The sequence below is a fragment of the Agelaius tricolor genome, unplaced genomic scaffold (genome assembly GCF_023055355.1).
Source record: "Agelaius tricolor isolate 1412-34295 unplaced genomic scaffold, bAgeTri1.0.p SCAF_2, whole genome shotgun sequence".
In the NCBI taxonomy this organism is placed as follows: Eukaryota; Metazoa; Chordata; class Aves; order Passeriformes; family Icteridae; genus Agelaius; species Agelaius tricolor.
Window position 1 is genome coordinate 53,768,893 of NW_027269262.1, and position 12,695 is coordinate 53,781,587.

The 12,695-nt window shown below is 50.1% G+C and overlaps 2 protein-coding genes across 2 annotated transcripts in view; one reads left to right on the top strand and one right to left on the bottom strand.

The window, feature by feature from the left end:
* SPIDR (scaffold protein involved in DNA repair) overlaps positions 1 to 4,627 on the top strand; it is a 196,708-nt gene extending 192,081 nt beyond the window's left edge. The window contains exons 18-20 of the mRNA XM_071419195.1: positions 1,046 to 1,160; positions 1,670 to 1,723; positions 4,130 to 4,627. Of these exons, the coding sequence (XP_071275296.1) occupies positions 1,046 to 1,160; positions 1,670 to 1,723; positions 4,130 to 4,264 (304 nt within the window). The 3' untranslated portion in view covers positions 4,265 to 4,627. The remainder of the gene's footprint in view (positions 1 to 1,045; positions 1,161 to 1,669; positions 1,724 to 4,129) is intronic.
* A 1,557-nt stretch (positions 4,628 to 6,184) lies between these two features.
* CEBPD (CCAAT enhancer binding protein delta) lies at positions 6,185 to 8,449 on the bottom strand. Its single transcript, XM_071419162.1, has one exon. The coding sequence runs from the start codon at positions 8,434 to 8,436 to the stop codon at positions 6,688 to 6,690; it is 1,749 nt and encodes a 582-aa protein (XP_071275263.1). The 5' UTR covers positions 8,437 to 8,449; the 3' UTR covers positions 6,185 to 6,687.
* Positions 8,450 to 12,695: the final 4,246 nt, after the last annotated feature.

The following is a 12,695-nucleotide window of genomic DNA, read 5'->3' on the forward strand; positions in this document are numbered from 1 at the left end:
CCTGAAATGCTGAACCTGTGTCACAGTGACATAATTTTGGAAAGCCTCCCCTGCAGCTGCCGAGGCAGCTTGTGCTTGCAGAGTGTGAAATTCCTGGTGGAATAAAAGCCCAGGGGATAAGAGCAGTCGGAGGGAGGGAGGGAGGGAGGGAGGGAGGGAGGGAGGGAGGAAGGAAGGAAGGAAGGAAGGAAGGAAGGAAGGAAGGAAGGAAGGAAGGAAGGAAGGAAGGAAGGAAGGAAGGAAGGAAGGAAGGAAGGAAGGAAGGAAGGAAGGAAGGAAGGAAGGAAGGAAGGAAGGAAGGAAGGAAGGAAGGAAGTTCTTTCTACTGAGAAATCGTAAGAAGTTGTGTTGTTCTTATTGAAATAGATAATATTGTCCTAAAGATTAGAAGATTGGCCCTTTATGCTTTGTTGTACAAAAATGGCTGAAAATCAAAACCAGATGTCCTGTATTATACTGTCATGTTAAAAATAAGGATGTGTCTATGTTCACATAGTAGTGTAGTCCAATTAAAAAAGTATCTCACCTGTGAAGGACACTTTTGCTTCATTTGGAGAACAAATGAAGTATCAATATTTGTTTAAGAAGTTCTTCCAACAAGTGGCTTATAGCTGAGCTTAACTCTGTGCATGACTTAAGAGTACACTGAAAACATTGAACATTTGCTGAATGAGGGCCTAAGTCAATAATTCACTTCAGCCAAATCTATACTACAGATTTTCTTTTGCCATAACTTTTAGGAGCTTATGAGATTAATATTTGCTTAAGCAGAGTGACTATAAATAGCAACCTTTCTCCATGCTGCCAGAAATTATTAAAGGAAGATCCTTTTGCCAGAAGAGTTTAGGTCCTCCAGGAGAGTTACTGCCAACAGAAGAGTTCTATTTTCTCTTATCAACTGAATCTCTACCAGGGCTTTGCTACTAAAAGTCTACCAGCAAAGTATTTTAGGGAGTATATTAATTGGGGTTTTATTTATTTTTATTTATGACTGATAGCTTGTTCATTTCTCTATGTTTTTCCATCATTATTATGTGTGTTTCAGAGAATTGCTATATTGCAACCAGTGCTCTGAAGTTGTCACAACACCAGTTTTGAAAATGCAGCTGGAAGTCTTCTTGAGTTGTCCATCCCGATCTCAAAGTACAGTAAAAGTGAAGGTATGGCATGAAGTAAGGGCTGGTGTATCAGGTGCAGTGAGACCAGATGTGCAGACACATAGGTATCCTAAGCCACACTGCTATGAACAGTTCTGGCAGAAGACAAATTAAAATATGTAAGACTGTCCCATAATTTAATACTAAACTTGTGTTTCGTTGGGTTAAGAATGCAGTTCCCAGGTCTTGCTCAAATAATGCAGTCATTGAGTTCACCCTGAGGTTTGCAAATGGTTCTATGGCCCAGATGAAGGGATTTGTTAGGCTGGGCCTTTGGAAACCTCAGTTTAAAAGGAGTTAAAAGGAGTTTCCACAGTTTAAAAGGAATGTGTATTTTTAGACTTCCATTCTGAATGTCTTTTGTGTCACCTCTCCTCTGCTTTCTTGGCCAGAGAAACGAAACTGTTTGATATTAAAATGATAAATCTTTGTTCTATGTGACTGCAAACAGAATGTTTTTGCACACTTAAGATTTTTGCCATGAACAAAACCTGTGAATTTTCTCATTCCAGCTGTTGCAAAGGACAATCTCTTCTCTCCTGATGTCCTCTGCCAGTGAGGATGGGGTAGGTATAATGAATGCTGACCAAAGGAAGTTAAACTACAGAACTTAATGTAAAGGCAGAGTACCAATGTCAGGTATGGCAGGTCAGCCATGACTTGTGCTGGTAGGGTCTTGAAAATCTCCAGTGGTGGAGATTCTGACTTTCCAGGCAATTCATTTCAGAACTGCACTAGGAGTGGAAAGAGATTTCAGAACAAGTGAAATGATTTCTTTTTTTTCCCATGTCCAGGCTGTGACTTGAGTGGGCTGTGCCCTTTGGCAATCCCCCTTTGGCAATCCCTCCTTCCAGCTGCTGATGCCCTGCCATCTGATCAGACTCACACCCTCCTTTTCAGAAGGGGGATGCAGCAGATGGGCTGTGTAGCTTCAGCTCAGCTCTGGATCTGCAGAGCAGCTTGCAAACAGCACTCAGAGCTGCCACAGGCGATGCTGTTCACTAGCTGAGGATCCAAAGGCAGCAAAGATACCCTCCAAGCATCCCACCTTTTGGGTCTGGTCTTCTAAATCCTATAAACCACAGCCACTTTGTACCAGCACAACACTGAAAGTACTGGCAGGTGGAAATAGGAGAAGAATTTGCAAAATGCGCACAAGATATTACTTGATAATTGTATGAATGAAGCACACATGAGCCATGGAGATCCATGGGCTAAAGTACAGTTTATGTAATCGCAAGTATTTACTCCTTTAATCTGAGCTATCAGAAGAGCCCTGACACTTGGCACAGTGACCCAGATTTACCATGGGTGAGGGAGGCACCCAGGTAGGTGCCTGGCTGGCATTGGCTGATGGATTCTCTGCAGCCTTCACAAAGTCATTAAGTCCAATTAGGATTCCAGGATTTTCCCTCTCCCTTGCACGTGAATGGGAGCAAAGGTCGGTTTGTTGTCTTGTTTAATCATCCCAGTTAAATATCTTCAGTTAGGTGATATGTACTGGGGTCAGTTTGCTTTCCCTGTCTTACAAGTTTTCCAGCATTTTCCTATTACATGCTCCATGCTTTTAGTGGGACTTGTGGGTAATATTTAAAGTGGAAAGTTATTCTGAAATAATAAATTACTTTTCTTATGCTGGTGGAGGGTGTATATTTCATTTAAGCAAAGAGATACAAGAAACTTCCAAAACATGTTTGCTCCTTTAATAGCAGTTAAGTCTTGCTGAGTTTTACAGGATGTGTCTGGTTTGGTTACAGACTGGCAAAACATAGTTCTTTTTCGAGTTATTAGAATTCAAACAACCTCTTTTTCATGTTTCAGTGTGTATTCAGCCAGTATGTAAAAGTCTGGCAACTCAGATTTTTTTCTTCCCCAGCTGAAACAGAGGGAAAAAGATTTGTCACAAGAAATACCACTTGAGGTGGCATTTTTTTGCCAGTGCTGCTGAAGTTTCTAAGGGTGTAGCTTTGTAATCAAATTCTTTTGGCAGGGAGATTGGTTTTAGCCGTCACCGGCCCTGGCTACCTGTTCTTCTCCTTGTGGCAGCCCTTCTGTTACACCAGGAGAGTTGTTTGTGCAGCTGCATTGTGAACTGGACTGCAGAACCGGTCTGGGGGAAAAATAATCCAGGAAAAAAAAAGAAAAAAGAAAAAAAAAGATTGTTTATACCTTGAGCCAGGCAACGCTATGGGTATCACATACCTGTACAGAAGCACAGTGCAGATGAAGGAGGGGCACAGTCAAGGCTTGTTGTAGGCAAGGCCTGTTAGGGTGAGAAAGGGATGTGAACCTGCCACCTGAGACACCCTCTCGAGTGAAATATCAGCTGTGAGTGTTACCAGTTCTTGTGTTAACATGCTGCTGCTCGTAGTGCAGCCATGCCAGCCTTGCATCCCTCTCCTCCACGCAGAGCACAGCCTCTGCAAATTCACTCAGGCACAACTCATGGATGAAATTCGTTGGATCATTAAACACGAGGGACTGTGTTGGTGCTGCTGGTGGTAATGCATGAACAACAAAAAGTTAAAAGGGGGGAGAGGAAGGAGAGTAAGAAGGGTTACAAAATGTTTTTTTCCCTTTAGTGGGTAAATTAGCACAGGTAGTCAGTGTATAGTATATATATAGACATTGCCAGCATGCATGAAGTCCTGCAAGTGTCAGAAAGGAAGGTAAAGGGAGCATGTATAGGTTATGCTTAGCAAAACTGAGTTCAAAGTCACAGTAACTTTTTTCTTTTTGAAACAGCTCATTTTGAAAGCCTGGTAGGGCAGCAACTGAGACAGGAGTGTGATCTAATTACTGAAAATCTAATATATTCATTCTTTCCATTAGTTCTAATGCACTTTCCGAGTCCTTTAAAAAAATTGTCTGTTGGAAGAGGATCCTGCATGCTGCATCTTCCCAGCTGAATGCTGCCTAGAACAGAATGTCCAGCACTGTTTGTTTTACTCACCATGCTTTTATTCCTGCAGACTTACGAGGTGCAGAGCGTGCTGGGAAAGGAGGTGGGGTTATTGAACTGCTACGTCCACTCCATAACCAGCCACCCCAACTGTGTTGTGCTGGAGGAAATTGTTCTTCTGGAAGCTGCAGCAAGACAGAGTTGAACTCTAGTCAGCTATTATACTATTTGTGGACTTTGTAATGTGATTATCTGTTAACTAGTGCCACAGATAATGTATAATGCAAGTGTGATAAGCATTAAGATAGTTTATTAAAACTGTGATTTATAAAGCACATTGTGCTAACACTGAAAAAAAATCTATATATTGTTCAACTTTCTGAACTCTTTCTGACCAGTGCAGGATCTAAGAATACAGTTCTTTGTCATAGTTGCTGTTATGTAATGTAAAACATCTTTTTCTGTAAGTTTTGAATGGTTGTGATTTATTTTTAATAATACGGTATTTATTATGTGTCAATGGAAAAAATTTTACTGATATTTTTGAAATAAATACCTTGCTATGGCAGTTGGTTTAAGCTGAGTTTTATCAGTGCATCCAACCTGCTGCAGAACGCTGCGTGCTGTGTCAATTCTGAGTTAACACTTTGCAATAGTTGTATAAAGACAGAGATTTGAACACATATGAAGTTAATGTTTTACTGCTAATTGGTCTCTCAGCAGAGAAGTTGTGTGTTATCTGTAGCTTCCCACAAAGCTGGTGTTTCACTGCAGTTTCTTTTATGGGCAAGCAGCAAACTGCGTTGTAGGCCATGCAACAACCCCCACCCAGGCTGTGGAGACTAGAGACCAGATAAATGCCAAAATCTCCCTCTGTGTGCATTGCAAGAATTAATATAAGAATTAGAGACTGCATGGTTCCCCCCCCCCCTTACTCTTTCACAGTGTTTAAAAACCCCTTAGAGGTCAGAGGAGGAGGAACGAGTGGTTTTAGTGCAGGTCCCATATGTGATTAACCAGCAGAGAAGGAGCAGCACACTTGCCACACTGGTCATTTCTGCAGCTCAGGCCAGTAGTGAAAAGTCTTATGGATGTCACAATTATTAAATGACCCAGCTTTTGAATTCCCCTTTTTTCCCCACCTCCTCCAAGCATTTCAGTCTCTTACCTGCCTCCCTGTAAGGAAAAAGGAGATGACAGCCCATTCCTGTGTAGAGGTCTGTATGTGAGACTGGGGTTGCCCCTTCAAAACCATTCAAGACTTGAGTCTCTGAGAAAACTGGAGGTGCTTGTTGTCAGGCCATTTTCCTGCCAGTGCCCTAGAGATGCTCTAGGTGCTCTAACACTGCACTACTGAAATTCAGATAAGTTGCCCGATCTTCTGTGACCTGTTCACTCACTCAGCAGTGAGCAGCAGCGTTGCTCTGCTCGCCGCTCTGTCACAAGCAGGGATCAGTGAAAGTCTTTGTGACCACTGGCTCTGTGATGAGCAGCAGTTGCCCACTCTCACTATCCAGGATCAGGGAAAGTGTCCGGCTCCTGCAGTGGGCTGAAGCCTCAGGGTGCATCAACACCTCTGAGACTCCCTACAGAGGTGAGCTCTGGTCCCTGTTATGGAACATGTTAGTGTAGGTGCAACTTTGCATTATCTAGAATGGAAAACCCTTGGAAGTTATTTTTAAAAGGGAATTTTAACTAGTGGTATTCTTTTAATGATGTTCTTCTAGTCCTATGCCCTTTTTTTTTTTTTTTTGGCTATAGAATACGGTATTTCTGGCACAGTCCTGCTCACAGAGCAGTCTCTCCCTTAATGTGCAGCTGCTCGGTCCCACCAGCGCCACGGCAACCCCTGACTCAGCACTCGGGCTCAGCGATGCGCTCCGGGGGGAGCAGACTTCGCAGCCACCGGGCCGAGCGAGGGGTCTCACGGGTGTTCCCACCCCTGCATCGCTCTCTGGATGCTTTGGGAACTAACGCAGCGGCCCTCGCTTGCCCTCACCTCCCCTCTCGGCCCCTGGGACCCCCTCTCCGTGTCCCCCGCCCGTGTCCAGCCCCCTCCCGGGCAGCACAGCTTTCCCCGCCGCCAGCCCCTGGCTGTCACGACACAGAGCAAACGAGAGCAGGGTGGATTTAAAATGCTTTTCTTTATTCTTAGAAATGCTGTAAAAATTGATATAAAAGGTTGAGCATGCTCAGTCTTTGTTTTTTTGGGGTTTTTTTTCCATCCTACTGTCTAAAATACATGGGATTTTGAATCACTTTAACAGATGTACCATAGCTGCATCGGTATGAGTAAAATGTAGAAAAGACGAAAACTACCATTACAAAAATAATTTAAGGGGAGAGAAGAAAAAAAATAATATATTTAGCTTTTTTTCCCTTTTTCGCAAGTTTCGTGGTGAAAGACCCAGGCATCGCTCCACGTCGCTGCCGCATCCCGAGCGCGGCCGCGGGCCGGCAGGTCCCGCCGCGGCTCCGCGCCTCCTGCCGCGCCCGGCCCGGCCCGGGGCGCCGCGGCACGGCACGGCACGGCACGGCACGGCACGGCCCGGCAGGGCTCGGCACGGCCCTCTGAGGTATTTATCCACCGTCTCCCGGAGTCCGTCTCTCCGTCCCGCTCCCCCCCGGTTACCGGCAGTCGGTGCCCGAGCCGGGCTGCAGGAAAGAAGCGCTGGGCAGCTGCTTGAAGAAGTGTCGGAGGCTGGTCAAGTCCCTGGTGAGCTGCTCGATCTTCTTGTGCAGCTTCTCGTTCTCGGCCGAAAGCTCCAGCAGCTTCTGCTGCATCTCCTGGTTGCGCCGCTTCGCCTTGTCGCGGCTCTTGCGCACGGCGATGTTGTTGCGCTCCCGGCGCTGCCGGTACTCGGGGCTAAACCTGTCCACGCACTTCTTGCCGCCGCGCTCCTTGCCCCCGCCGGCGGCGGCAGTGGGCTGCGGGACGCCCTGCGCCGGCCCGGGCACGGCGGCGGCGGCGGCGGCGGCCCCGGGGCCCGGCGAGCGGGTGCTGCAGCTGGAGGGGGAGCTGCTGCCCGGCGGCTCGGGGGACGTGGGCGGCGTGGGCTGCCCGCTCAGGTTCATGATGGTCTGGGCGCAGGTGGCGATTTGCGAGGGCAGCAGCGAGGAGGAGAGGTCGCTGTCGCTCCAGTCCGGCTCCTGCTTCAGAGCGCCGCGGGAGGAGAAGGAGGAGGAGGAAGAGGAGGAGGAGGAGGAGGAGGCGGTGCGGGGCTCGGAGCCCAGCAGGGTGGTCATGGCAGCGCCGAGGTCCTTGGCGGGGTCGCGGCCGGCGCCGCCGCCCGGTGGCAAGTACTCGCCGTATTCCCCGCCCCGCTCGGGCTTGTGGTTGCTGTTGAAGAGGTCGGCGAAGAGCTCGTCGTTGCAGAGCTCCAGGTTGGGCACGGCAGACATGGAGTCAATGTAGGAGCTGAAGTCGATGGCGCTCTCGTCCTCGTACATGGCCGGGGCGGCGGCGCTCAGCTCCGCCAGGTTGGTGCCGCTGCCCCCCAGGCCGCCTCCCGCCTCCTCGCCGTTCATCCCGCAGCCGCCGCGGGCCCCCGGCTTGCAGGCGGGACCCGGCCCGCCGCCGCTGCCCACCTTGGCGTCGTAGAAGTTGGCGGGCTCCAGGCACCAGCTCTTATAGCATGCCGGGGAGTCCAGGCTGTAGAGAGCGGCGGCGCTCATGGGCGAGCGGGACGCGGCGCCGCACGGCCGCGGCGCGGGGGCTCCGGGGCGCGGGCACCAAACGCGGCTCCGCCACGGGCGCAGCTCCAGCCTCTGGCACGGGCAGGTGGGAGCGGGGCTGCTCCTGCTCCTGCTGCCGCTGCTCACACCGCTGCCGCTGCTGCTGCTGCTGCTGCTCGGTGGCACCGGCGCTGCCGCTGCAGCCCCGCCGTCGCCTCCCCGAGGGGGCCGATCCGGGCTCGGGTCACGCCGTGAGCGGCGGTAGGAGGCGGGGATGGGACAAGGCGTCTCAGGACCTGGGAGTGAAACGCCCGCTCGGTCCCTTCTTATACGGCGCGGGCCCCGCCTCCTGCCCCAATGACGGGAACGATGTTCCCGGCACCCCCGGGGACCCGGGGGCGGGAGCGGGTGGGGTGCGTGGCCGCGGAGGCAGGGCTGCCGCCGCAGCGAGCTGCCACCTCCCGGCCGAGGGTGGCCGCCGTCCGAGGTGCCCCCACCACGGGCACGGGACGGCGCGGGAGCCTTTCGGGAGCCTGCCGCCCTCCCCGCACCGTCCCGTCCCGGGGAGCGCCGCCCCGGCACCGACACCGGCACCCCATTCCCCCGGCTGAGCGCTGGTTTTCCCTTTCCCCGCGGGCCGGCGGAAAAGCTGGCTGAAAAAGCCGATTTTACCCCGCCGCCGCCACCAGCACCACGCTGCATCCCCCCACGCGCTTCCCGGCGGCGCCTGGGATGGAGAGATGCGGGGAGGATGCTGCCGGCCCCACGCGTGTCTGTGCGCATCACCCGAGCGCCCTCCGGAGGCTCAGCTGCCTCCGCTGGAGCACGGGCAGCTTCCCCCGAGCAGGATGTAAATCCCCCGCTCCGGGGAGAGGATGGACACTTGGGTTTCTTCTGGCAGGACCCTCTGGTGGGACAGGGGTCTCTGAGGCATCTTTAGCTGCCTCACGCCGTCATGAAGTTATGCCTCTTAAAACCTTACATTAAGTTATTATGCATGTTGTTGTCCCCTGCCCCCCCCCCCTTGCATCCCACAAACTACTACTAATAAATTGGCAAGTACCAGAAAACTGAAAATACTTGCAGCTAAAAGATAAGTTTTCTAGTTACATAATAGTTTCTAAAACCCTGGTTCCACCCCCAGGTGCTCCGCTGACTGAATTACTAAAGAAACACGCAACAAAACGCCCTTAAATTTACTTTTTTGGGGTTTTAAAATTATTTATTAATTTATCTTCCAGAAGACCCTTCTATATTTAAGATAGGACTGTCCGAGGCGCCGAGTTTCCAGCCCAGCACCCAGCTGACGCTGCTGGCACGGAGCTGTGCCCGGCGGAGCGCGGTGCCGCTCTCCCGAGGTGGCTTTGGGGACCGCCCGTGGGGACGTGCCGGTCATGCCGGGCCCGCTGCCCTTCTCCGGGCAGGGCTCCATCTGCCGCCACCGCAGCTGTTGCAGGACCGCAGCTGTTTATCACAGGGGTGTGTGTTTTAACATAAGTAGCTGGGAACAAGACTGGTACATGCTCTCCCTTTGGATGTAAACTCCACGTGGGAAGCCTTGTGGGATCAGGGTAAGGGTGCAGTGCCTGGCAGGTGGGGTTTTACATCTGGCAGCTAAGGTTTCGCTTGGAGAGGCTTTGCTTTTAACTCTAGTGCTGCCAGATGTATTATATATTATATATTGATTTCCTTTCTCATCAGAGGACTGATCACACAACCTCCATCGACACCAGCATTAACCACTGAACTTAACAGTGACACAAGAAATGGTTGTTTTTGTTTTTTCCACATTGTCAAAGAAATAATATGTCCTGTCCCAAACCCTTTTACATGTTATTTTTTCCCTTCTATGTACCCCAGACCTTCTGTGGGGTCTGTTCATGATGCACAACTCTGCACCAGCTGTCCCTGGCCTGGCTGTCCAGCAGGGAACATGGTGCTCCAGGACCCTTTTACTCTGTATGAAATGCAGAGGAGTGGGTGCATGAGACATGGGAAGGTAGCTAGAAATGAGATGCAGTCTGATATCTGCTGTCTCTCCCCTTGCTCTGCTGGAAGGGGTGAGATCTCACCCATTATAGTCATAAAATTATGTTTTGTCCTGGAAAGCACTCATTTAACTGTTTGCATGCAGAGCTGTCTCACACTTCCAGCTCAGCACAGTCCTTACCCCAAAGGTCAGCCAGTGCTGGCATGCCACTGTGCCAGCCTGAACATGCCTATTTAATGCCCATCATGTGTTCCTCCAAAAAAGACACCGAATTCCCAGCCAGGTCACCCGACCCCCGCTGGGCACCTTGCCTCCTGGCAATTACATTCTCAAAATCCCTCGATAGGAGGCCCAGAACTGCTGTGTAAAGCTCAGTACAAGCCATCTGTGTCACACCTGAGCCCCACCACAGAGGGTGCAGCATTGCCTGCAGGGTCTTCAGGACCTGGAGGTGCGTTCTGAGCTCGTGGTTGGACCTGTCAATGCCTGTCCCTCAAACCCAAGCAGCAGGAGCCACCCCCTGGAGGATGAGCTGGTTGTGTTTGTTGCTGGGCCTGGGATGTGTGATTTCAGGAGAATGTCTGAGGGGGTTCTCCCAGGTGCCATGCAGGATGTGGAAGCCCAGGGTGCTGCAGCACCTGCAGTGAAGCATCCAGGAGCAGGTGAGCAAGTGATACCTGGCACTTAGCAAAGCAGTGCACTGGAGGCAGGCATTTGTCTGGCATCTCAGCAGCTGAATCTGTCCCCATCTGTATATGTAATTTCATGAGCAGAGAAGTACAGACAAGCCCTTGATTTCCCTCATCTGTCCTGCTGAGTGCCTGACCCACCGAGTCACAGCTTGTCTCTGGGGTCCAGTCCTTTTAAACAGCATTAAGAAGCAGGTGATCTTCTGAATTTCAGAATAAATTCTTTAAAATTTTCTTGAGGTTCATGCTCCAAATTAAGGGAGGTATTTAAACCTGGCAAGAGAGGGCAAGAAACCTTTCTTTAAGAAGCAGAAAAAAGATAAAACTTAAACTTACTCTGCTGGCTGTGAATCTGAGAAACACCATGACCCTGACCCCTTTGGGGATAGCAGTTAAATCACACTGTTTTCTGACTGGATTTTCCTCATGAATAGAGGACAGGCCACTCAGGGAAGGTAAGGAAACAGGGTAATGCCTCAGCATGCTCACCTCCAGCAACCCAGCCAGGCATGCAGGACCTTTTGGGACAGTGGGACTAGGAGCGTGGCAAGGCTGTGCCTGGGAAGCCTGAGGAGCCCTTCCCTGCTTTTGATGATAGGACTTGAGACAGCACCTGCAGGACCTCAGGTCCTGGGGTATTCATGGGTGAAGACCAAGCTGACAAGGGGAGAAAGATGGAGGACTGGTTTGCTGGGTTTCTGCTCCCTGCAAGAAGCAGCAGGAGTGCATCCTTACATTCATCAGCTGGAAGTCAGCAACGGCACATGGAGGCTGACAACGGATTGGGACATGTAAATGAGGAGGTACAAATTGTCTGGGGAGAGTCAAAAAACCTGCCTGCACACTCCTAGGGAGGAGCAGTACCTGCCTGAGGTTGGTGCTGGCTCTTGCCAGCCAGCACAGTGACTGCTGGACAGCCCCCTCTGCCAGGGCTCGTGCCCCTGCCTTGTCCTCAAACAGCGTCACAGCATTGTGCTTGTCACTGGTACTGTCCCTGTGCATCATTGCACTGATCCTGCCTGTGGCCTCCCTACTCTTAGCAGCTGAAGAACTTGATGGTAACTGAAAGGATTTTTCCTTTTAGCTCCTTTAGTTGAAGCTCTGTGTTTTGTCTTGCTGCAGGCTTTTAAACACCAGCGATGCCAGCCCAGGTTGGGTTTGTCCAGCTGCACCTGTGGCTGCTGAGCTGCTGAATAAGATCATCCACATACCCAGGCTCCCAAAAGGCCAAGTGCTACTGCAGCAAAATGCCTCAGAACCTGGGCTCCTTGTTTTCTCAAACTCCCTGGTGAATACTCAGAACTTTTTCCTGATACAGGTTTTGCATGGATTTCCATTCATGTGATCAAATTGACAGCTACATCTTCTGTGTAATTGAATGAAATCTTCTGTGCTATAATTTACTGTAAGTGTAAAGGACAAATAAAGTCAATGTTGCCCTCTTCTATCCCATCAAAAAGATTAAGAAAAACCCCACCCTGTAAATAATGTGGAAACTGTAACCAAAACTTTTCCAGTCCCTTATGGCCACTCCATGTTATCAGAATGCTTTGGGTTGGAAGGCACCTTAAAGATCATCTAGTTCCAACATCCCTGCCATGGGCTGGGCCAACTTCCACTAGATCAGGTTGCTCAGGGCCCCATCCAACCTGGCCTTGAGCACTTCCAGGGATGGAGCATCCATGCCTTTTCTGTTCCTGTGTCTCATCACTCACAGGGAAGAAATTCCTCCCAATATCTAATATAAACCTAACCACTTTCAGTTTAAAACCATTGCTCCTTGTCCTGTCACTACAGACCTTGATAAAAAGTCCCTCTCAGTCTTTCCTGCAAGCTCCCTTTAGGCACTGAAAGGCCACAATAGAGTCTCCCCAGAACCTTCTTTTCCCTAGGCTTACAACCTCTCAGCCTGCCTTCACTGGAGAGGTGCTTCAACTCTGATCATCTCTGTGGCTCAAAAAACTTCCCAACTTTTTTGCAATTAGAGAATACCCCTCTAAACACCCTATTCTGGACACATCTTCATTTGACATAAGGCTGGTGGCTCTTTGGTAGTTTTGCTACAAGGCCAGTGACACCACTTGGTGCTGTGGGTGTCTGCCAGGGTGTGAGCTCTCTGCAGTGGTGCCATTTCTTACAGGCAGCAGAACTCAAAAATGAAATTTTTATAGCCCATGTAATTTCCAAATGAAGCACAGTATTAACAAAGTGACTCTGCAGACCCTCAGCCTCAGGGGGGGAAAAAAGCAGAGGTAATAAATCCTTATCCTTGATTTTGAAAA